Consider the following 25,928-nt stretch of genomic DNA (forward strand, 5'->3'; position numbering starts at 1 on the left):
TGAATACCTCTTTATGTTCTCTTCTTTAGAATTATTTTCACCGTTTTCTGGTTTTTGGGTTTTGTTTTTCAATATTGGTGGTCGCCGGAGAAGAAAGAGTCTTGTGAACAAGAGACTAGAAGAAAATTAACGGAAAAATATTTTAAAAAGGAAAAAATTGGCATCTCACGCCCTTATGGAGCAGTGTAGTGCTTACACTTTGCCAGCTCAATGATAGGAGTCTCAGTTGGGAGGTCTAAATGGATTTCACGAACAAGTCAATAACTTCAGCCTTAGATCAATAAGCCACCACAATAAATGCTGCTACATTATGTAAAATTTGTTAAAATATTGTAGAGGTATGAGTTTTTTTCCTTTTTCCAAACGAATAAGTTTGGTCCATTACTTACAGTGAAATATTTCAACCATTGGATTGGATCATTCTTCATCTAACAGTTAAAAATTAACCCTTCAATAATTAAAAATCATAAATTCATAAGATTAAAAGACTGTAAAATATTTCCCTCTTGAATGATTTGATCTTGTGACTAGGGGTGTACATGGACCGGGTTAGTTCGGATTTTTTAAACACCAAACCAAACCAATTGCGTCGGGTTTTTAAATTTATACACCAAATAATCAAAATCTTTTTTCTTTATACATGAAATGCGATATTATTCAACTTATCTTGATAAAACTAGGGAGGTTTTATTAGTTTTCTGTTCAATTTGATATATAATACAAATTCAAGTCTAAGTTCTTTAAAAGCATACTAGATGCTCCATGCAAATGATTCTCATCACTCCAGTGATATTAAAGGCCAACGTTTTAATCTTCTCTTTTCTTGGTTGAGTCGTTTAAGAAAAGACGATCATTACTTAAGTGAACGCAAATTTGATAGTGTTGACTTAGGTTAGGTGGCTGGGTGCCAATGAATCAAATACAACAATAAATTTACTAAATAAAGGACTTCTCTAAGAAAAGAAAAAAAAAAGGTCTCCATATTAATAAAAGACCAGAAAAATAAAAAGGAAACTTTTTTTCCTTCTCTTTTGAAGTTTGATTCCTCGCCTCCTTGCCCTGAACTTTCCTTTGGGATCCAAAAAAAAGTAAAAACAAAAAATCTGTAGAGAAGAAAGTTTAAACAGATCAACTTATAGAGTTCCGAAGATGGAGAATAGAAAATTACATAATATATTTGTCGAAATAGTGGGGTAAATTCCCATTTTAGTATTTGAGGCGCGTAAAATTAAATACTAGTTTAAGGTATTAACTGCCCCCATTAGGAATGACTGTTGTTGAGATCGGCAATAAACCTCAGAGCCTTACAGGATATAACAACGTTTTCAAATTCTGCAAGCAACAATTCCTAAAGATTTTCCTTAAGAGCAAAAGAATTCATTGAGAAATTGTTGAAAGACGAAGAATTTATTCCGTGTATAATATCTGTTCAGATAAACACAATGTCTGTTCTTTTAAATGAGACATTTCCAACAAATTATGTCTGTTAAGAGAACATTTATTTTATTTTTGATATTTCAATCAAAATAAAGACATGTACCATCAATGAAATAGATATCACTAGTGAAATTAATTAGGTACCACAAAGTGAGTATTTTTCTTTCATTTAAACTTGAAAAAATATTTCTTCTATTGTTTTAACTGTTTAAAATTTCTTCTACTTGCGACAATTATTATTACTGAAATAACCTTCGCAAATTGATCCGAACATCATAAAATTATTTTTGCAGTGATGGGATCCGCCGTAAACCAAAATTTTAACCGCAGCTATCTTCTTAAATCTTTTTATTTTTATTTTTATTTTTTATAGTGGTTGGTTCAAGAAAAGCTTCGTTAAACAAATGAATCTAATAAACACGAGACTGTGAATACCGTAATGGTCTTTTGATGGATATATGAAAGGATTTACGATCGAGGATGAACAACGTTAATATTTACAAATTCCTTGTCTTAGCCGTGCAAGTAATCACAAAGTTCTAGGCTTTTAGTATCTTTTTTCCCCTAGGCTTTAATAATATCACTTTCTAGGGGTTCCTGTTAAACCATTGGTTCTTGCTTTGTCCCGTTTAGATATATACTCGTTATTGCAATGTATTCATAGTCCTGACAACTTGCCAAACTGCTTATATTCTGAGACTATAGTTAGTTTTATGAAATGTCTATGTTTAGTAATTGGTTTGACATTCGAATTATTCTATTCTAAGATTAGTTTTCTGGATGTCTATGTTTAGTATTAGTTCAAGGTCACTCACACGTAAACCCCTTTTCATACAACAAACAGTGACGCAGTCAAAATTTTCAGCAAGAGGAATTAAAGTATAAAAAAATAAACATACAAAGAAATACTTGTAAGAAATTGAAATGTGGTAAACATATATAAAAATGTAAAATATTTAACCTATCTATGTGCCTATGTGGTATAATTTTTTGCTTAAGGGTTTCAATTAACCCCTTCGACAAAGATGACTCCGCCCCGGACAACAAACGTCTAACGGCTTATATTCCCTGTGTACAAAATAACGAAATTGGGTTCGGAGAGAAGTTTCATTTTGGGTGGGCAAAAATGAATTTTACTACTTAACTGTGACAAGACAAAAACCTCTATATATATCCATGTGAAATACTACATCATCATTAATAAATCTTGCTTGTAAAGATAGAACTATGAAGTTCATTTGAAGATTCCTAACTAACGGCACGTAGAGACCATAAAATTTCCCTGTTACTAAATTAGGTTTGTTATAAAAAGTTACTTATTATTGCACGTAACTTAATCTGATAGGGAGTAGCACAAAAATTTATGCACTGCCAATATACATTACCTACACTCTAAGAATAGTTCCACCAAGCATTATCGCTTCATTCATAAATTCATGTTGCATGTAGTTTATTCATGTTTTAATAACTCTCTAAAGATTCCTTTATTATTTTTACATAATTTGATATTTGAAATTTATCCGTGCATTTAACTGCACTAAAGGAGTAAATCGTCCCCTTCGATGCTAATAAATTACTACCTACGTACAAGAGTTTAACTATAATTAAGAGTAATATATATATGTCTGATATTCCATATATACAGTGAAGCTTGGGATCACAGTATAGCTGAAACCATCAATATTCGCATAAAAGTAGTTTTTACATCTTTCCAATAAAGTAGTGCCCTAAAACTAGAGCATATGCCATAGCTGTAAATATTGGTACAAGCAATAAAACATATATACAAGGAGAGACCGCAATCACTCGTTTAACACAGTGGTCCTTTATTTGCATTGCCTTCATGCAAACCTGCTGCTATACTGATAGTCTAATACTATACAGAATCTTAAGCAGATCGATGTGCTAAAGAAATCTTTCATTGCTGTGATAGTCAAACTAACAGCAAAATTTTGTAAAAGTTGAGTCCAATTAAGTAACGTAACCAATGGGAATGACAAGACCATAGTTCCGTTCTTTAGCGGGGCCACATAAGCCAATTACAGGTCGAATTTTTCTAGTGACAGTGTAGAAAAACTCAACTAAAGTAGTACTTAGTAAATTTTAACTTATTGTAATAAATTACTTACTTTATTTTCAGGTTACGGATCTCACTTATTATGTACAATTATGCAGCAGTTATTTTTTAGGCGGCCTAATTTATTTTATGTCTACTGCATATTTGTTTGAATAATTTTGAACAATTAGATTATCTATGGACACCTAAGGATGTAACTTAGTGGTCAATGATGAGCAGAAGCGGATCCAGGATTTTAAGGTTGCGGGTTCACAAAAATAAAATAATTAAAACAACGACATACCTAGTGTAGTCCCACAAGTAAATCACAACATTCCGAAAAAAGAAACGAAAGAAGTAATCAATGTCGTATGTTGTGAGGAGAATGTCTTTGTCCTGCATAAATGAAAAAAACAAAAAAACTAACTAGAACTAGATCCAACAATCACAAGATCGAACAACAAGTCCCTTGTACTAACACTGAACAATTGACATTACAAAACAATACAAAGCTAAGATCTATCATAGCTTCCAGACATACTAAAAAATTGAAATCCTTTATATAAATAAAAAGTAGCTAATCACATTATCATTACAATTGTACTCGACGAACAACCATCTTCTGAAAACGATCAATGATTGCTTCATTAGGTACACTTTCAAATACCTCATTCTCTATATAACAAACCAAACAATCATTCAAAAATTCATCACCAATTCTGCTACGCAAATCATTTTTAATAAAAAGTAGCTAATCACACTATCATTACAATTGTACTCGACGAACAACCATCTTTTGAAAACGATCAATGATTGCTTCATTAGGTACACTTTCAAATACCTTATTCTCTATATAACAAACCAAACAATCTGTTATACCCCGTAATTTTATACGTCGAGTTATTCGCAAGAGAATCGACTCAAGTTAAAGACGGGATCATTTTCGGGCACGAAACAAAAATCTTTAATTTTCGGTCTCTATTAGAAAATGAATTGCTTATGAATTTTACTTAGTGTAAAAATATTAATGGAAAGTTGGGATTAATTTACCATGATTAGATTATTAAGTGGGGATTAGTGATTAATTAATCTAATTATCGAAAAGTGGGCCCTACGACACGTGGCGAGATTTGGTTGGACTTGAATAAAGATGGACACATGTCATGAAAAATTGACACATGTCCACTTTGTAAAGATAAAATATATAGGCATAAGTGGAAGACTAAGTCATCACTTATACCACAAATTAGGTCTTAGAGAGAGGGGCTCTCAAGCCTAGAGAGAGAGAAGATCGCGAGTACTGTTCCGGCCACTGTTCACGCGGGCTACTATTCACGGGCGGCGTTACTGTTCACGGCGCACTATTCACGGCGGCGCTACTGTTCAGGCCGCCACTGTTCACGGCCAGCCCATTTTTGCCCCCTTCTACACAATTAATTGGAGAGATTTGAAGATTAAGAGGAGGAAAAAGATGGAGCTCATGGTAGCCATGGCTTTCTTGAAGACATTTCATGGTGAAAAATTAGAGCTTGTCTCTAAGGTAAGATTTAATTCTTTTCTACATGTTTTGGAGGTAGTTTAGACTTGTATAGCTTGGTAGATGTGTGTTGAATACAAACGGGTTATGTATGTTGATGTTGAATTATAAATTGAGCCGTGTAAGGGGGGGTGTTTTGAGTAAGAATGATGAATTGATTTTAGTAGCATTATGGAGGAATTAAATGGTTAAATTTAAAGTTGTGTTGTTTTATGGACATGTTGTTATCCTTGCTGAATTGAAAGGATTAAGGGTATGATTATGCTCATATGATTATTGTTGTTGTTATCATGGATTATGTGATGAGAATGAAGGAATTTAATGGTTAGAGTTGGAGTTAAATTTGTTGTGGGTTGTTATAAGGATTATAATGATAATAATGTGGTTTACTTGCATATGGATAGATGATGTAGTTGTGGTGTAGCTGCTGCAGTATTTCATTAAATTTGCTGAAAAGATTGCATGAAATACGGTATAAGAAGTGAAAAGGGGGCTGCTCTACGCTAGGGGGCTGTTTTCGGCCATAGATGGAAAAATTGTGGATTGTTGGAAATATTATGTGAATTGTTTAGAATGTTCTTGGATGTTGTTAGTATGGGTTTGGGTTAGTATTTGAATGTATAAGTGTTGATGTTGGCTTTGAGGTAAACCGTTGAATTGAATATTTGGAAAGTTGTCGTATGGTGTAAAAAAGAGCTATTAATGTTATTTTGCCTTTCGAATTGATTATCGATGTTGCTAGGTTGGTTATTGTGGTTGTTGTTGCTGATTTTGAGCGAGTTAAATTCTCGGGTTAGCCTATTTACAGGGGAAGTGCTGCCGAATTTTCTGTAGAATTTAGAATTAGTTGGAATAAATGACTTAAGTACCTATGGCTAATGTTTGATATTCGTTGGCGTATTCATAGGCCTTGGGGAGCCCGAGGCGTAGGTTGGGATTAATTTTAGTTGGGCAAACTTGGAGCGCGTACGAGGTATGTAAAGCGCAACCCTTCTTTCTTTTGGCATGCCTTAGTTTTCAATAGGCTAGATTATAAACCTTGAGGAAACTTCTAAGATTCGAAATCCGAGCATGTTATGAGCCTTATAAATATTCCTTGGCACTCTTATGTATGATTTGATGAAATATGAACCATTATGTCTTTGAAATAATCGCTTTCCGAACTTTGCATAAAAAGGTTTCACTTTAAAGAATTTCGTAATTTGTGAACGCCATATCTTTCACCGAAAGGCTCGGATTGCTTCAATATTTTTGTAGAAGTTTATATGGCATATAATGAGTATATTTTTCATAGGCGGGCCCGATTCGGGTCAATGCCCGTCCGTGGGTCCCGCGACTTTTCTTTATGTAATTCGGACGCCTTTTGAAAGAATTTGGTATGATTATCATTTCGAATTTCAAGTATGGTCATTTACTTATATTTGAGTCTATGATAATGATTTTATGCATATGGTTACTCATGACTCTGCTCGTGCGTTCTGTTATATCTTTCACCGGTTCCCGGGCCGGTTCTGTTATCGTGCGCGCTTTGATATACTCCGAAGTTATGCTGTGTTTATGGTTCTCCGAGCTACTCGCAAACGAGGGTCGGGTTCCACATATATTTGGTGTTATGCTGTGTATGGCGTTATGTTGTGATGTGATATGTGACGGGGATACGGAGATTTGAAACTTTCTGGTGTTATGCTGTGTTATGGCGCCATCGACGGGTGGGCGACCATATTCTTCTGTACCTTATGCATGACTTATATTTTGAAAGTAAACATTTTGATATGTTGGATTGGTACTTATGTTTGGTACTTCCATTTCGTTTATGTCTCAGATTTGCTTTCTGTATATTCTGTTTTGCATACTCAGTACATATTTCGTACTGACCCCCTTTCTTCGGGGGGGGGGGGGGGGGGCTGCGTTTCATGCCCGCAGGTACAGACGCACAGTTTGGTGATCTACCCATTTAGGACACCCTCTTCTGCTGTTTGGAGTGCTCTTCTCATTTCAGAGCACACATTTTGGTATATATTCGTTCGCTATGTATATATGTATTTGTTCAGGGGCACGGCGGGGCCCTGTCCCGCCATATGATTCGGTTTGTCTGTTTAGAGGTCTGTAGACGTATTTGTAGGTGTGTGTGCCAACTTCTGTACGGATGTGTTTGCATGACTCTATTCGTTATGGCAGCCTCGTCGGCGTGCATTTTGTATATGTTGTGGCAGCCTTGTCGGCGTGCATTTGTATATGCGTTTTGGGCCGTTGTGCCATTTGACAGCCTTGCCGGCTTTTTGACATCTATACATATATATCCGCATACGGTTGCGTTGAGATGTGTTTGAACAGTTTGATATAGTTTGAGACGGCATATAGTAATTATGGCCGTATATGCTATTTGTGTGTGATCAAATATGGATAGGTATGTCAGGGTGCCCAAGTAGGGCGCCAGTCACGGCCTACGGGGTTGGGTCGTGACACAATCATTCAAAAATTCATCACGAATTCTGCTACGCAAGTCATTTTTAATATACTTCATCTAAGAAAAAGCTCTTTCCACCGTTGCAGTAGCGACAGGTAATATTAAGCTCAACTTCACAAGCAAATAAACAAGTCTCCAAGTCTTGTGCAAATTTGTTTTAACCAATTCTTTTCAAGTTAGAGAAAACATTGTTAGAGAAAACATTGTTCACTTCTCGCACATAATCAATATAGTTGTCAAGCTCAAAACTAAGATACTCAAGCATGGAAACACTAAACTCATCCCGATAATGCGTAGCAAATTTCAAAATCCTCTCTTTATCATAATTTGCAAAAGAATTATCTGGACTCAAACTAGTCATACCAAGAAGTAGATCAGTATTCACTTCATCAAAACGATTGTTAAGCTCTACAAGTTGCAAATCAATAACAGTATTAAAAACTTCTACACGCAAATGATGAGAATATTTGACACTTGAGATCTTACGCTTTGATTTTCCAAGAGCATAATGCTTATCCATTTCGGGGATCACAATATCATGCTTGACACAAAATGAAGAGACATCTTTTACCAAAGAATCCCATTTAGACTCTCTCATAGATTGCAATTGTCTAGTGAAACCAACAAGGTTCATCGCACTTACGATATCTTGATCTTTTCTTTGCAAGGCCATATTCAAATCATGTGTAATTGCCAACACTTTCAACATCAAATGCAATGTATACACAAACTCATAAGATCTTATGTCATCTACTAAACTTTTTGCTAGTGATCTCTCTTGATAATTTGAACCCTCCTTAGCAAGAACTCCAAGTACATGAATAATTGAGGAGAATAAACTAATAAAGTTACGCACTGTCTTAAAATGAGAACTCCAACGTGTATCCCCTACCCTTTGAAGTCCAAGTTCTTGATTCAATCCACTTCGCCTGTATGAACTTCACCGAGCACTAGTAGCTCTTTGAATTTTTTTACTTGATCATCTTTAAGCATATCCCTACGCTTAAAAGAACCTCCAATAACATTTAAAACATTAGCAAGAATATCAAAAAATTGATCTACCTCACGATGCTTCTTTGAAACATCTACAAGAGTCAATTGTAATTGATGAGCAAAGCAACGTGTGCAATATGCCGAAGGAGAATCTTTCATAATCAAAGTTTTAAGACCATTGATTTCTCCCTTCATGTTACTAGCTCCATCATAACCCTGTCCCCGAATTTGAGATGGACTCAAATTATGTTCTAAAAGTAAAGAATATATTGCGTCTTTCAACGATCGTGCAGATGTAACTTTAACATGAACAACACTAAGGAATCACTCAATTAGCTTACCCTCTTTATTGACATACCGCAGAATGAGAGCCATTTGTTTTTTATGAGAGACATCCTTAGACTCATCAACTAATATCCCAAAGTAATCCCCATTTAAGTCTTCAACAATTGCTTTCACTGTTTCTTTTGCACAAGAACTCACAATGTCTTTTTGGATACTTGGACAAATCATGATGTCATTTTGTGGAGCATTTTCTAACACAATCTGTTTCACATCTTCATTCTTATCCGCATACCACTTTAAGAGATCTAAAAAGTTTCCTCTTCTTGCGGAAGTTTCACTTTTATCATGGCCTCGAAAAGGCATTCGTTCTTTTAAAAGAAACCTTGCAACATCAATCAAAGCATTCAAGCGAACCTGATATTTGCTTTTAGTTTCCTCCTTTTCCTTGTCAAAACAAGTTAGAATAGATTGTACTTGATTATCTAAATCTAACATCATCTTGAAACACAGATAATGAACACTATTCACTTCACCCACATGTTTATTAAGTCTTTCTAAACCCTTATTCCAACTTCTGAAACCATCCACTGTGAAAGGATCACCTACTTGTTTTCCATATCCTCCCGTCTCATTTTTAAACAAGTATCAACATAAGCAAAAAGTTGCATTTTTTCAATGCTGTATTCTAACCATCCCGAATATGAAGTGTCAAACCAATCAGAATGAAAAGAACGCGGTTTGTCACCAAAATATGTTATTGGAAAAACAAAAAGATCACAAGGTTTACACGGACCCTTGTTAATGTAATATCTCCTCACTCTATCACGTAGATTAGGAGAATAATCTGATTTTTTTTTTCTTTTAGCAGGATCGGATTCAAGAGGACCCAAATCCAACATCTTGTCTTTACCTGATGGTCGAGAAGGATTGACATCATCGACGTTGTGAATAGCTGGACATGGAGGAGAGCTTAGCGCAGGAGAATTTGAAGTGGTTTGAGGCTTGAAATTTTTTGTGATCATATCGATTCTCACTTCACAATTTCAACCTGTTTAAATACAAAATATTAATTTAATTCAGATCACATTCTAGCATCAAATATGAGCTTTGCAAGAAAATATAACATTAGGAATTTCACAAATTAGGTAGAACACTCAAATACCCCTGAATAGAGTTTATCAAATGCTCTCTATGATTTAAACTCTATTTATGGACTTCTGGTATGGAGCAACACTCAGATACACTTGATTCAATGAGAAATAGGCTAAATTTTTAGTAAAAGAAGATAGCTAAAACAAAAAGATGACAATAATAATTAGTAAAATAAGAAAGGTATGGAGAATTGGAGAAAGAAATACCGGAACTGGTATTATGCCTTTGTTGCGATTGAAGATGAAATATGTTTGCCTCACTTTAGTTCTGGACTTTGGTATGGAGATTGGAGATTGGAGAAATAAACTTTATTTTTTAACCCTAGCTTTCTTGTTTCTCATTTGTTTTGGTTTAATATTTGATTTGAAATATTGGGCTTTGGATAAAAGTAATAATTTATTGGTTAGATATTTTTTTAATTGACTTTGTAATTTGTTTTTTCTGAAAAAGAAAGAAGAAGAAAGATGTTGGAAAAGAAAAAAGAAGAAACGTGTGAAAAAGAAAGAAGAAGAAACGTGTTTTCTGGAAAAGGAAAAAAAAGAAAAAAAAGAAAGAAGAAAGGTGGGGTTACCTTTTGCTGGAAAAAAAAGGAGAAGTAAATTTGAATTAAAAAAAGCGAGTCCACTGGGAATCGATCCTGCGTACAGTGGGACAAAATTCCCTTCAGGTCTCCCTTCTTTGCCAGTGAACCATCAGCTATACAATTGTTAGTTCCAAACTGATAAGTATTATACTTGACTATAATTTTCAATATAATAATAGGACCTACATTAGCGGATGTGGGTTCTCGAGAATCCACACCCGCCACTGTAGATCCGCCCCTGATAATGGGTTGAGAATCATAAGGTCTTAGGTTTAAACTCCATTGGAGGCAAAAACACTAGGCAATGAGTATTTCACCCTTGTTTTTTTCAATCCTCAATTTATGTAATACATTTTTAAATTATAGAGTATATAATAATTTATTTTTTTAATCTAGGTATTTATAGATCTTATTTAAGTTCATTAACATTATAAGTAGAATAATACTTTTATGAATTTGTAACAAAATCTAATGCTATTTTTTATGATTGTTATTTCAATATTATATGCACTAAGTATGTATATGTACATGCCTGTGCGTATATTTAAGTTTCACTTCTCTCTTATTCTCTATTGTTTACATAAATAAATAAGTTTTGGTTGTCACCAATGGAATATTTCTTAAATTCTAATAAAATTCATTTACAGTATAAATAAATCATTTTTAAAATTTACCTCTATTTTATAATTGTTTTTGCATTACCTGCATATAAATATATTTATAAAGTTATTATGACCAGTTATTTTTTTGTTGTATAAATAAATATTAAAGTTTTGATTATTTTTAATAAAATTAATTTTTTGTTTATTATAGAACATCATTAACTTATATACTCAATTAGTATTTCTCACTTTTTTCTTCGCCTAAAAGATAATATTTATTGTTTATAAGATATTTGTTACATAAATTAGAAAAATGAAAAAATATCATGATTTTATAGAGGTAAAAAAAAGAAGACAAAAGTTGGTAATGTATGGGTAAAATAAGCATATAAAAAGTCAATTAGGATAAAGGGGGAGAATGTATATTATTCAAAGTTGAGGGGGGTGTTTGACTTTTAAAGCATAGTTGGGGGGTGTAAGTGATTTTCACCCATTTCTTTCATATGTCCCAGCTTTAATGCACAGGGTTACTCGATACTTGTGTTGGTGATACCAGGTACCCCTAGATTAATTGACCGAGCTGAAAGCAAGGTTGCCGAGACACCATGGCTTTTAAAACAAGAAAAATTAGAATATCTTCGGTAGTGGTGGTTGTACATTTCGACATGATATCGGAGTAGACAAAGGTCACGAGTCCAATCTAATCACCACCACTCATTATCAATTTTTTTTATGTGCCTCATGAAAAAAAATAAAAAAATTAGACCGGCATGTAAGAGAGGATATAATTGATGACATAATTACCTAAATAAAAGTTTAATCTCTCTTAACAATTTAAGCTTAAAAAATGAGATCATATCACGTACTTTTAACACTTTGAAATCGTAGAAAATGGGAGTACAAAAGTGTATTAATTCTAAACCCAAGTGAAAGAAAGGCATCCAAGCAAACAAGAAATGCTGGTGGTGACAAGTGACTGATAACTGAGACGTTGTGACGGTGGGACAACAACAACAAGTGAATTGATTGATTCTTAAATTACTTTTATCAAATTCTGCAACACCTTTCACCGTTTTGGCATCCCTTTCCTTTTTTAGTAACCCCTTCTTTCTAAGACTCTTTCCTCTCTTCTCCTCCTCCAATATCTTATCTCCAAACCCACAGCCAAAATAAAAATAAAAATTGCACATAAAAATAAGTACAAGACCTTTAGGGTTTCAGTACTTATAAGATCTCAACCTAGCTAGTAGAAACTTTGAAAGAAAGAAAAAAAGAAGTATGGCTCGTGGGAAGATCCAGATCAAGAGAATAGAGAACCAAACAAACAGGCAAGTGACTTATTCAAAGAGAAGAAATGGGCTTTTCAAGAAGGCTAATGAGCTCACTGTTCTTTGCGATGCTAAAGTTTCAATTATCATGATTTCTAGTACTGGCAAGCTTCATGAATTTATAAGTCCCGCTATTACGTAAGTACCCCTTTTTTTTTCTTTTGGTTTTTTGGATACTTTTGAAAGTTGTATTTGTATTAATTATTTTTTATGCTGTTTTTTGTGTTCTTAGGACCAAGCAGTTGTTCGATCAGTACCAAAAGACTGTTGGAGTTGATCTTTGGAACTCCCACTATGAGGTCTTCTTTAATTTCGCTTATAAAATCTTTAAAGTTTCTCCTCTTTTGTTAAATTATGTAACAGATCTCATCTAGAAGATTAAAAGTTTAGATAAATTATGTAACAAATTCCATCTAAAAGATTAAACTTTAGGGTGAACACACTATTACTTTCTTAAATATTATTTCAACGCCCTCTTCACTTTCGGATCAGTTTTTTTGTTTTTTTTTTTTTTTTTTTCATGGACCAAGAAGGTAAAAAAATTCTTTTTAATAATGGGTTGCCATGACATATGAACCTAGGATCTCGATCTCTCTGATGATCTGATACCATATTGAGCTGTGTGATTATCTTATTGAAAATTTTAAACTGTTTGTTAGAAGATCGTTTTATATTTACTTAATTATATGTTCAACATCTTTCGAGGCGTTTTTCAGATTTATTATTTGTTAATATTGTGCAGAAAATGCAAGAGCAATTGAGAAAGCTAAAGGATGTTAATAGGAATCTCCGAAGAGAGATCAGGTAGATACTGACCTAGCAGTTCTAGATCTTTAATTTAATACAATGAAAATGAATCTATGATTTTTTTTATTGATATAAATAAATAAAAATGTTTTCTTTATCTCCTCTTTAATTTTTATTGATATTAATGGATGGACAGGCAGCGGATGGGAGAAAGCCTAAACGATCTGAACTATGAACAGTTGGAAGAACTCATGGAAAATGTGGACAATTCTCTCAATCTTATTCGTGAAAGAAAGGTTAATTCCAAACTAATCATCAAACTAAAATTTCTAAAGTTGACTTAACTGTAAAAGGATCACTTTAGAGTGGTCAATATATACTTGAATCTTCATCTAGATAAACAAAACAGATACACATTTTTTTTTTAGAAAAAAAAAAAAAAAAACGATACACAATAAGAAAGCCTAGATACAACATGTGAGTATAGATGAGCTTCAATCAATAACTCACATTTTACTTTGTTAAATTACCTTTAAATCTTGAAAGTGCAAAAGGGGTACTAGGAAATGTCTTATCTTAAAACTGGAGAAGGAAAGATTTGCTAAATTATTTAATTATTGTCAGAGTTCTCCCAGATTATTATGACAATTTAGCTTCATAGGTCAGAATATCACCATTTTCTTGCTTTCCTCTTCTTCTTCTTCCTTTTTTATCCAATTTCATTGACAAGGCTGGCATATACTTGGGGCTCGTGTAGACAAGATTTTTTTCTTTTTTGAAAAAAATATTTACAAAATAATGTTTGGTTACTCATTAGGATGATTTTTTTGTTAGATTTTGAAGATGCATTTTCCAAAATAAGTTTTTCAAGTGAAATTCTTTTTCATTCACAAAATTTCAACTATTTTTCAAGTGAAATGTACAAACACAACTTCAACTCCTGAACATAATTTTTCAACTTTAACTTTAAATGCTATTGTTTTCCACTCAGTTAATATCGGAAATCCTACTTAATGACAATTTTTTCTTTCATCTTGGACTATACTTCACTAGTCCTAAGGAACTGAGCTTCTCATATTTAAGTAGACCTATCATTCAAGAACTTGAGCTAGTCCATAGATTATTAAAGATAGATCAAGCAGGTGGATGTAATAATTAAAAGAATATCACCCCTATACTTTTCTTTTTCTTTTTACCCCTTAGTACAGTGTTGTTTGTCCCTTGAAGATTTATAGAATGTATCTCTCTGTAAGCAATTCCTAACTTGGTTTCACTTGTGAAAGAACAGTATAAGGTGATTGGCAACCAGATAGAAACATTCAAGAAGAAGGTAATTACAACTATTGGTCATCCTCTTCTATTGAGCTTGTTTTCTGTTGAGTTTCTTCATGAGGGTGAATTCATATTTCCCTAAAAAATCATAATTCATATTTCAAAAAAAATAAAAAAATTGAGTGAATTTATTATTTTGGTTGGTTGCAGGTCAGGAATGTGGAAGAAATACATAGGAATCTCTTGCTTGAATTTGTAAGTGCTTAAACTTATTAAATAATTCCAGCCTGTTTATGTTTTTGCATAGAAATTAAGTTATATTTTTCCAACCATTCACAACCACATTTTCCCATATTGCTTGATGTTGTATTCTTAGAAGCAAAAGCATTTGCCTAGGGATTTAGTATAATATTTTTTAAAGCTGGATAGGGGCATGTGAGGCCATTGAGATCCAGTTGGTGTTTCTTTGTGGAAGAATGATGAAAATGAAATGTTTCATCTTGAGAATGGTCTATCCTGCCCTGGATTTTTGCATTTTTTAGTGACCTTCCACAGTCACTAGAGGCCATAGATTAGATAGGACGAAATGTCCTCCTCTTAGACTTAAATACTATAAATACTCGTGGATGATTTCTTCGTTTTGGTAGACATAGTTACATTGTACCTACGTTGACGGGAGGTAGCAAATACTCGATAAATACAGGCAAACTAGCTCGACTGCCCTCGTAAAAAATCTCTCAATAAGGACTTAAGCTTGCGGCACAAAATGTATTCAGTAGAAAACTGTATTGGAGTTGGTCCTCCACTTGCAAGGAAGGACGATGTAAGTCACTACCTTTTCTCCTGAATGTTTCCACCTATTTATTTTTGTAATACACATGCAACAATATTGTTGCCTAATTTAAGATATGTCATCAACTATCCTCAATCCCAAGTTAATAAGAATTAGTATAATATATATACTGTGGCGCAGTCAGAATTTTCACCACTTCAACATCTACGTCTATAAATACATACATAAAAAGACTTTTGATCTTATATACAATGTGATTATATATTCCGTCCCTGTAGCTCCGCCCCTAGCTATGTTATTAATGGATTAATTTTGAGTGGTGCAGGATGCAAGACAAGAGGATCCGTATGGTGGGTTGGTTGAACAAGAAGGAGACTACAATACTATACTTGGATTCTCAAATGTAGGTCCTCGTATGTTAAGCTTACGCCTTCAACCAAACAATTATCATCATCACCATCTTCACAGTGGAGGAGGCTCTGATATTACTACTTTTGGTCTAGCTTGAGTAGTAGTAGCCTTATTGTAATATTATATGTTTTCTAAATAATCACATGCTATGTTTCTTGGACGTGCATAAGACTGACTCTTCAGACTATTCTCCTACTTCTGCTTTCAGTGTTAAATCCTTAAAAGCTACTATAAGGGTTTCAAACTCTATGGTTTTTGGATGGAAGTGTTATGTATCTTTTAATGTGTAATGTAATCTTACTTTCTTATAAAGATGTGAAACAGTGAAAGTTTGTGAACTATTTTAATTTCTTAATTAGTTTGGTTGTTTGGTTACAATGTTTATATAAGCGATGCCAATTAGTAGAATAACTTAACTTTTTTCACATGTCAATAGGTTTGTCATGTTAGCATGTTTATTTAAGTCGCAATGTTTTTAGGAATCTTTTAATTCTATCATAGATTTGTGCACGCAATAGAAAATATAAGAGAGCTCCTACACCTTTTTTTTTAAAATTTTTTTAGATAAAATTGAATCGATGAACATACCTGGAGTGACATAAACCGTAAGGATTCAAACTCTACGTGTTTGGCATGAAATTATTATGTGTATCTTTTCAGCAAAAAGTTACAAGATGATGCACCATCAATTCAATGGAGCTCCCACAAAAGTTAGTCCTGGACAGGCCCTGGGACCATGTACAAGACTAATTAGCTTACCAAAAAAATTAGTCTTATCATATCTAATCCTAATACTAGGAAGTCCACTCTTCAGTTCTCAATTACATCATCAGGTGCACGACAAATATGGTGTCTACAGCTATTTTTTATTTTACTAGTCTCTATAAACGTGCAGTTGCACGTTATTTCTAGTCAGTCTCAATAATAGTAAAAAATAGTAGATAATATTATTTGTAAGTATATACATTTATTTTATGAGTTACAAAATTGTTGCTATAGTACAAAATTGTATCTACTTAATACTTCTTTGAAATTGTTGTTTTTTATTTAATTTTTTTCTTCTTTTTTCCTATATACAAAACATGTTATGACTAAGAAAATTCAATATTAGAGATTTACTGACTATATAAATCATTTATTTACAAATACGAAAGTGTTGAAAATCGTTACTAAACTAAAGTACATTATCAGTTTTAAGAATATATATTTTAGTTATTTATTTAAGAAAATTTAAATATGGTATGTGCATGCTTTTGTTTAATTAATAGACGTTAGAGTAGTCATGTTTTTCTAATAGAGGTGTTACCGTATTCAATTTGAATTGGAATCAAATTTATGGTGATGGACTGAAATTCAATTAATTAAGTAGACAATGTGATATTTTTTATATTTATAAAAATATCCAATAGAAATATGGTAGATTTAGATTAAAAAGACATATAAGTCCATCAATATTTATTGAATATTTTTGTCTTTCAACATTGTTATTCGTGCGTTTATATTTTTTTCTCACCCGGTGCCTTCTTCCACTTCAACTTTTCCTTCGAAATTTTATTTCACTATTATCTTTGCTAACAACTTCTAGGTTTTATTTAGTATTATTAACTGGATAAATAGATAATTACGTCGGAATGACCCATCCAGATACCTAAAATATATACTTGTAAATGTAGGTCACTTTAGTTTATATCGTAAACTCCAAACTTTGACTCTTGCAATAATATTTTTTTCTTCAATAAGCCAATACTTGATATTCAATTAAAAGTAGGGACTTAGTAGCTCAGTCGGTTGGCTACATGAACTTTCACCTTATTGGTGAGAGTTCGAATCCCCACATTGTAATCCTTCTCCCATTTCCTCTTCCCCTACCCCTATGTAATAAAAATAATTAAAAAAAAAAAGATATTCAATTAAAAAATCTATTATCCATTTGAAAAGAATGTTTAGTTCTTTATAAGTGTGAATTTTTTTAGCTTTTAATATTCATAGTAATAGTAATTACAATCTTTCCATTATGAATGCTACTTATAAAGCCAATGACGTTAAAATCAGTTGCTTTATAATATCACTAGTGAATTTATCCACGCTTCGCGCGGAGTAAAAGAATCTCACTAAATTTAGGATTTATTCTTTTTCGAATACTCAAATATTAAAATAAAGTTATATTTTAACAAAACTAATTTTATTTTTAATTATTCCTCCTATCAAAAGTAATCTAAGCAGAAGAAATTATAACTCCAACCAAAAGGTCCTTTTACAAAACTTAAGGTATCAAATGCTAAACCAAAATCACATAAAATCATCTTCTGTATATTTATCATAAGCAATAAGTGAAAAAATATATAGAAAAAAATAGCCTCCATGGCAGCAACTAAAATAAAAAATAAATAATTCACAACACATTTTGTAGACGTGGAGTGGTGGAAGTGTGTGTAGTTCACAATACTCATCAAGTTTTTCATTTTTATAACTTCTAGTTACAAAAAAAAAATGAAATATATGTTCTTTTATTTATGTGATCTGTATTCTTACCAAATCAGATGCTTTACCTTTGAAGTTTGAATAGAAACATTGTCTATTATAGCCAATAATGTAGTAATTTTCCAGATCATCATAAGCAATATTGTTTGCAGCCTGCTGGCAGAAGATGGCAGTCCTTTGGCTATATATATATGTCAACCGAAGTCACCTTTTTATTAGTTTTTACTACTCGAGAGAAATGAGTGAATGAGCAACAAAAATCCAAACAATTTCTTAAGAAATGCACCTCATTGTACCGCCGTCTGAAAATAAATACACTGACAAAAGTCCACCAATTTTTTACTCATACTCACAACCCCAATATCCTGGGTTCATAACATGATAAGACTAAATGAAAATGTACCATGAAATGCTATATTCGTTTGGTGCTTAGGTCAAGTGTATATATAGTGGTGCTCAAGCTCTTTGATAAGCTTATGGAGCCTTTTAAGTTTCCAAGACTCATAACTGGACCAAGTAATATTGTAACTGAAAGAATATATTCAGCCTATTGAGGTTTGTCAAGGAAGGCAACGGACAAGGCATAGAGGCTGCATTAACAACCCCACGATTACATGCATGAATCCCACAAATACAAGTATTAACCCCACTTTATTAGAGGGACTTAATAGCCTATTAATTGAATAATATTGATTGAATTATAATGATAAAAATAATAGGGTAAAAAGCTAAAAAAAGGAGAAAAAAGATAAGTAGGAATGCTAGTCATAGAGAGGTGCCACATCACCTTGTCTATGCTTAGCTTTATATTATATATAGATTTGTTAGCACCGGCTACTTTTTAATTTGTATACTGCTATGATTGACTAAAATAGCAAATAGGTCTAAACAAAGTATTGAAATACGAGCCTAAAGATCATAATTGGCTAACAAAAAGAAAAAGGGATAGGTTTATATTGATTCTCCGTTAAATTGTTTACTCAAACAAGGAGGTCTTCAAAGAAGAAAACGAATTCACGTAAATTTAAAGGAAAAAAAAAAAGAAAAAAAAGAACGACAATAATAAATATAGCTAGGGAAAAGCTTTTATCTTAGTTTTATTTTGCTTGAACTTGCTAATTGTTTAAAACTCAAAGAAATAATTATTTTGGTTGAAATCAGTTCCTGATAATGAACTAGTTAGTAGGAGTCCTTCTTATGTTGGTTTTAGGAATGATTTTAGTTTCAGTTGAATTTGAAGTCCTACATATTAGGGGAAATTATAAGTTACAATTTTATCCAATATGACTTTTTGCTTAGAGAAAATTTAAACTTAAAAGAGTATAAATTTTTTTCAATATTTTAAGGATATTTTGGTCCACCAACATTTGTATTCATGCTTTTATAATAATATAGATTATTCACATAAATATATTGTAGTTTGTAGGAAATAAAATGCAGTTTTTTTTTATTGTACTATTCACATAAATATAATGCAACTTTTATTTTATTATTCCTTTTAATGCTCTGCAATAATTATAATACAATCATCTCCCCCCCCCCCCCCCCCCAACCCCACCCCCTCGTTTCTTAACTTTTTCATTTTTTTTAATATTCATGTGTTTGAGTCGAACCAAGATTCATATGATTTCTTACCGCGTTTGATTGATCATGATGGGATTGAATATATTTATCAGGTTGGTTTTGTTTTTCATGCATAATAGTTTATTTTATGAGGTAATTATTTTTACTATATGCATATATTTATATATTTTTGAGTATGTATTTGTCTTTAAATTAAAGTACTATATATGTCATTAAAGTAACATCAAGTTAGATATATTTTATAGCTCAAACGAAGGTTCAAAATATATGTACGATTTACAATTTCTCATTTGCAATACAAATTTTGTATTAATTATTTTGGGTTAAAAGCGCAACGTCCGCACATTCCCAAGACTAGTTTAATAAAAAAAATATACACGAAGAACGACATAAACCTTTACCTACAGAATTACATGGAGATGAGTGAGCTCATTCTAATGTTAATTGAAAAGTCGGAGGCCCTTCACTACTATTAAAGATTGAAACAAAAGAATGAAAGCCCAGAATGACAATGGAACAGGAAAACAACTCATTCATTCAACAGTTAGAGATTCATAAATGCTGGTAAAAAATATAGAAAACTTCTATAACTCTTTTTAAATAACATTGAAATGATGAACTTCATGAAGCAACATAAACATTTAAGGATTCATCTAGCCGCTTACAGATATTGGTTTTTTTTTCTTTTTCTTTTTTGGTTGTAGTACTTTTTTTTTTTTATCAATCTCTCCCATCTCTATCACTAGAGCATGGCAGCATATTTTATATATATATATATGCACCAGTTACATAGCAAAGGAGTAGATCCCCCTGCACCTACTTAGAGTGGAGCATGCTCCATATCATCAAAAAAGTAGGATTTCCTTCTAAGCTTACAAAAGAGCCTTATTAGGCTGAGAGATTGCTACCAACCTCTCCTATACTGAGATTTATCACCTATTAAGGAACATCAAAATTATATAGCCTATACATTTGTCTATCTAAGCAAAAGGCATTTCGATGAGTCTTCATTCTGAAAGATGGTAATTGCATTCTATCTACATTGATAGCTCCCCTGATTTCTCTCGGAATGTTCTGTATATTTGTTTCAAATATATCTCTACTGCATTGTAAACCCCAGTTAGCCAATAAATTCGCAACTTTGTTTCCTTCTCTGAAGCAATGATGAATTGACCAGTGGGAATTTGCTTGTGGATAGTGATAATAAGTTGTTGACAAATTTGAGGGATAATCCTGTTATGATGCATTTTCACATTTTCAAATCTGCTCTTACATCTTGCTTTCCATACCTGCCATACAATAATTCCAGGAAGAATTTGAAGAGCCATTTTTTGAATGTCATTTTTACGTTTTGTCAGCCACCAAGTGATCATAAGATGTCTTAGATTAGCCGGACCACTTCTGATGCCAAACATTTGATTAAAATACTTCCAGATATTATTGCTGATCATACTATCAAAGAATAGGTGCTCCTCAGACTCTTCTTTATGACTGATGCAACAAGAACACATAGAAGGGATGCTGATGCCAAATTTCCCCAAGTTAAGATCAACAACAACTTTGTGTTTCAGCAACCTCCAGAGAAAGAATGAAACTTTAAAAGGATTTTTCTTGTGCCATATCATCTTGTTGATCATGGAGGGGTTATGATGTATCCTGATACAGTTCCAAGCTGATTTACAGGAAAATTTCCCATCTTTGTTATCGGTCCATATAGGCTGATCTTTCAGAAATGGAAATTCTCTAGCAATTCCTTGGATATGTATCACTATCTCATGAGGAAGGATTTTGTTAAGTTTTATGGTATTCCATCCATCATTGCAAAAGTAATCAGATACCTGCCCTCTGATAGAGGTGTTTGCATTACCATATTGGGCAAGTCTTCCTTTTCCAGTCCAATTATCCCACCAAAAACTTGAATTTCCCTCATTGATTTTCCATTGAATTAAGTGTTCCACCTTGTCTCTACTTTTCATCAGTCTTCTCCAGCAATGAGATTGTGTATAACTCCATTTCCTAGCTACTGGGTGTATCCTCGTAGCATATTTTGCATTTAGGAAATCAGCCCACAAAGATTTATTTGTTCTATAGCTCCACCATAATTTGGCCCCAAAACTGTCTGACACATCTTGTAAAGATCTGATGCCTATTCCTCCTTCATCCGTTGGTAAGCACATTTTAGTCCAAGCCACCCAATGTTGTTTATTTTTCCCTTCTTTGGTCCCCCATAAGAAGTTTGCAAAGATTTTCTCCATTTTCTTAATGATTGATTTTGGAGGTTGACACATAGATAGCAGATAAACAGGCATAGCAGCTAGAATATGCTTGATGAGTGTCACTTTTCCTCCTGTTGAAAGCATATTACAGTGCCAAGCTCCTACTTTTTTAAGAATCCTTGTAGCAGTTTGAGTATAGAATTGTATCTTCTTTCTTCCTTGAAAAAGTGGGCATCCAAGATAATTGAATGGGAATTCTTTCCTTTGAACCTGCAAATATTGAGAGACTATATTAGCTCTGTTAGCAGATATATTAGTATCCATAATGAAACAGCTTTTATCTTTATTAATAAGTTGTCCAAAGTTTTTTTCATATTTCTTTAAGCACTCCATAATGAGCTTAAGAGTATGAGATTTCCCTGCACAAAAGATAATGATATCATCAGCATATGAGAGGTGATTAATTTTTGGACCATTAGGGAGCATGTAATATCCCCTAAATCTTGATTTTTGAAACAAGTCATTCAAATTTCTTGACAGTGCTTCAGAGGCTAAAATAAATAAAGAGGGGGATAAGGGATCACCTTGTTTTACACCTCTTTGAGAATTAAAGAAGCCATGTCTCTTACCATTAATGTTGACAGTATACCACATGTTGGATAGGAGATTCCATATGTTGTGGATCCACATCTCACTAAATCCCATTTTCCTCATGACATCACAAATAAAAGGCCAGGACATTCTATCATAGGCTTTATTCATGTCAATTTTAAAAACCACATTGCCACCCTTATTATTCTTTTTGAGATCATGAATGAGTTCTTGAGCCAATAAAACATTTTATCCAATTGCCCTTCCTTTTACAAAGCCACTTTGATTAGGGGAAATCAATTTAGGGAGAATTTTAGAAAGCCTATTATTCATAACTTTAGACACAATTTTTTGAGTAACATTACTGAGACTAATTGGTCTAAATTCAGAAAATTCTTGAGGAAAATCAACTTTAGGAATAAGTATTAGACAAGTATTAGTAAAATATTTAGGCAATTGTTTCCCATTGAAAACAGCAGTTACCATATTCAGGATATCCTCACCAACAACATCCCAAGCTTTTTGGAAAAAAAGTCCTGTGTATCCATCAGGACCAAGTGAGCTGTTTGGATTGATATCAAAAGTAGCATCTTTAACTTCCTGTAAGGTAACATTAGACATTATAAAATCATTGTCCTCCTTAGTAACATAAGTAGGAATAGAGTTTAGGAAAGTCCTGTCGCTGATGATGTTGTCTTTAGTGAAAAGATTTTGGTAGTATTCAGCAGCTGCCAAACCAATTTCCTTGTCACCTTGGATCCATATACCTTCTTTTTGTATCATGTTGATCTGTAGAATACTCCTTCTACCCCTTACCACTGAGTGAAAGAATTTTGTATTCTCATCACCCTCTAATTGCCATTTGATGTTAGCCTTCTGTCTCCAGTAAGAATCCACATGCTTATGATGGAGAATAAATTCAGCTTTTGCTTTATGAAGGTGCATCCTGTCTTCCTGAGTCAAAGATTTCATATATTTCTCCTCCAAATTATCTATCAATTCTCCTAGTTCTTTCTCTTTAGCGAATATATCACCAATACTATTTCTGGACCAAGTACTAAGAGTCTTACTAGTGTTTTTCATTTTCTGTTGGATGAGCCAAAAAATGTTGCCAGTTGTTTTAGATTTCCAATTCCTTCTAATCACTTCCAAGAAATCATTCTGGTCCACCCAGAAATTAAGAAACTTGAAGTATTTAATATGCTCATCTTGAGAATTATAAGAAGATATTAACAAAGGACAGTGGTCTGAGCTTACTCTGGGTAAATGGACTATTTCATTATTAGAGAAAAGCTCATTCCACTTTTCATTGACTACCATCCTATCCAACCTTTTCCAAATGATTTTATCTACTTTCCTCTCATTGCACCAAGTTAAACAGTTCCCAGAATAACCAATATCTATAAGACCACAATCATGCAAGCATTCAATAAAAGGCAGACTTTTACTAAGTCTGTGAGGTTTTCCCCCCTTTTTTTCTTCCATAGTAAGAATGCTATTAAATTCTCCACATACAGCCCAGGGTGAATCAGTAATTGAAGCAAAGGTTCGCATATATCCCCAAAGAATTTCTCTACCAGCAGAGTTCGATTTAGCATAAACCACTGAAACAAAGAACTCTCTATTATTATTCTTATTAATGATCTTACATGTTACCATTTGGTCTTCGCTAGCATAAACAGAGCAATCCAAGTCCCTAACCCAAAAAATCCAAATTTTATTACAAGAGTTGGCAAAACAGCTTCCCATCCACAATATATTTTTGAAAATGTCAATTTTGGTTTCTTTCACAAAAGGTTCCTGAATAACAAGTAAAGAGATTTTATATTGTTTGATCATACTTTTAAGCCTTTCAGTAGAGGCTTGAGATTTCATACCCCTTATATTCCAATTGAGAATTCTAATCATCGGAAGATTTATAAGAAGTTTTTTGAGAATTCATTTTTTTCCCCTAGTAATAGGAGGTTCCCTGATCACAATGCTATTGTTAATCTTCTGTTCTTTCTTAGAAATATGATTTTTCATACCTGCAGACTTAGAACTCCCTGGTTTCTGTTTTTCAGCTGAAGATCCTACCACGGTTTGAATCGGATTCTCTGCTTGTTCATCAGAAGAGTTCTCAGAAACTGAGTCGTCGGAGGAGCTTGCATCTGCCCATTCATCATTGCTTTCCTTCTTCACCTTCGTAAGTATCCTCATATTTATCTTGTTCTTGCTCCTCCTCATCCTCAGTGCTCTCGGATTCATTATTCAAAGTAGTAAATCTGTTATGATCCTCATCGATAATTCCAGCGGACTGATTAGTGTTTGACACCATTTGATTATGCCTAGGACTTCCATTTTTGGACTTGTTCTTCTTGTCTTTTTTTATATTTGGTTCTTGCCAATCTTCTCCAAACAAGTCAACATGAAGCTCACTGGGATCTTTGATCATAAAAGTCTCTCTTTTGCCTTGATCCTTTCTGTTACTTTCTGTCCCCCCTTCAGCCTTTTCACTTGCCTCAGGAATATTATTGACTTGTATTTCATCATCTCCCTTCTGAATAACATGTATTTCATCATCTTCCTTCTGAATAACATCCTTGGGTTCTTGATCTTGCTGATTTTTATCCTCCCCTGTATCCTTCTTCTTTTGATCATCATAAATTATTTCACCATCACCTTTTTTTCCATATCTGATTCGTTTTGCTTAGTATTGTTAGTAATATTAGTGCTAGTTTTCTCTGATGTAGGTAAAGGCTTATCTTTCCCAAAAATAGCTCCAGTAGGTCTGAAGTATCCTTTGGGAGGCTCACTTTTGCCTCTTTTATGTTTCCCAAAATCCTTATTGGTAATCTGCCTCTCTCTTCCTCTATTGTTTTTTTGCAAGTTAAGATCCTGAGCACCTTTAACATCCTGGACACCTTTCAAATCATTCTTGCTATTAGTATTCAACTTTGGTTCCTTGATGTTCTCTTTGATGGTAGGATTCACCTGATTTTGCTCCAATTTTTTCTTTTCAATGGTCCTGCAGTTTGCCAAATTGTGACCAAGTTTCCTACAATGCTTGCAATATTTTGGGATGCTTTCGTATTCAATTTTCTGAGTGAACCCCCTAAGAGGGCTGTCCTCATCTTCATTACCAATCCAGACATTCGTTACCAATGGTTTAAGCAAATCGATTTCAATTCTGACTTTAGCCATACTTGGTCTATTCATATTTTTGGTAGCAAGATCCACTTCTATGGGTGTTCCGGCAGCCTCAACTATTTGCTTAATATATACCCAATTATGCATATGAAATGGCAAACCTGGTAGTAGAGCCCAAATGGGTGCCAATGGGATATCCTCTTCAGGCTTAAAATCCGGAGTCCATCGTTGCAACCACATCTGAAGATCTTCAATTTCTATCAT

General features: G+C 33.3%; 3 protein-coding genes and 1 long non-coding RNA gene across 4 annotated transcripts; 2 read left to right on the forward strand and 2 right to left on the reverse strand.

Moving 5' to 3' along the window:
* Nucleotides 1-4,824: 4,824 nt before the first annotated feature.
* LOC132628080 (uncharacterized) lies at nt 4,825-7,489 on the forward strand. Its single transcript, XR_009578029.1, has 3 exons — nt 4,825-5,033; nt 5,938-6,003; nt 6,954-7,489. It is a non-coding gene; the product is annotated as an uncharacterized LOC132628080 (long non-coding RNA).
* A 923-nt stretch (nt 7,490-8,412) lies between these two features.
* Nucleotides 8,413-9,273, reverse strand: LOC132629149 (uncharacterized). Its single transcript, XM_060344879.1, has 2 exons — nt 8,832-9,273; nt 8,413-8,741 (listed from the first exon to the last, which is right to left on the reverse strand). The coding sequence occupies exons 1-2, from the start codon at nt 9,271-9,273 to the stop codon at nt 8,413-8,415; spliced, it is 771 nt and encodes a 256-aa protein (XP_060200862.1).
* Nucleotides 9,274-12,076: 2,803 nt separating this feature from the next.
* On the forward strand, nt 12,077-16,004 carry LOC132628081 (floral homeotic protein PMADS 1). The gene is made up of 7 exons (XM_060343787.1): nt 12,077-12,578; nt 12,673-12,739; nt 13,183-13,244; nt 13,384-13,483; nt 14,476-14,517; nt 14,670-14,714; nt 15,578-16,004. The coding sequence occupies exons 1-7, from the start codon at nt 12,391-12,393 to the stop codon at nt 15,758-15,760; spliced, it is 687 nt and encodes a 228-aa protein (XP_060199770.1). The 5' UTR covers nt 12,077-12,390; the 3' UTR covers nt 15,761-16,004.
* Nucleotides 16,005-24,696: 8,692 nt separating this feature from the next.
* On the reverse strand, nt 24,697-25,928 carry LOC132629150 (uncharacterized). Its single transcript, XM_060344881.1, has 2 exons — nt 25,197-25,928; nt 24,697-25,104 (listed from the first exon to the last, which is right to left on the reverse strand). The coding sequence occupies exons 1-2, from the start codon at nt 25,926-25,928 to the stop codon at nt 24,697-24,699; spliced, it is 1,140 nt and encodes a 379-aa protein (XP_060200864.1).

This window comes from Lycium barbarum, chromosome 2 (assembly GCF_019175385.1).
Source record: "Lycium barbarum isolate Lr01 chromosome 2, ASM1917538v2, whole genome shotgun sequence".
Taxonomy (NCBI): domain Eukaryota; kingdom Viridiplantae; phylum Streptophyta; class Magnoliopsida; order Solanales; family Solanaceae; genus Lycium; species Lycium barbarum.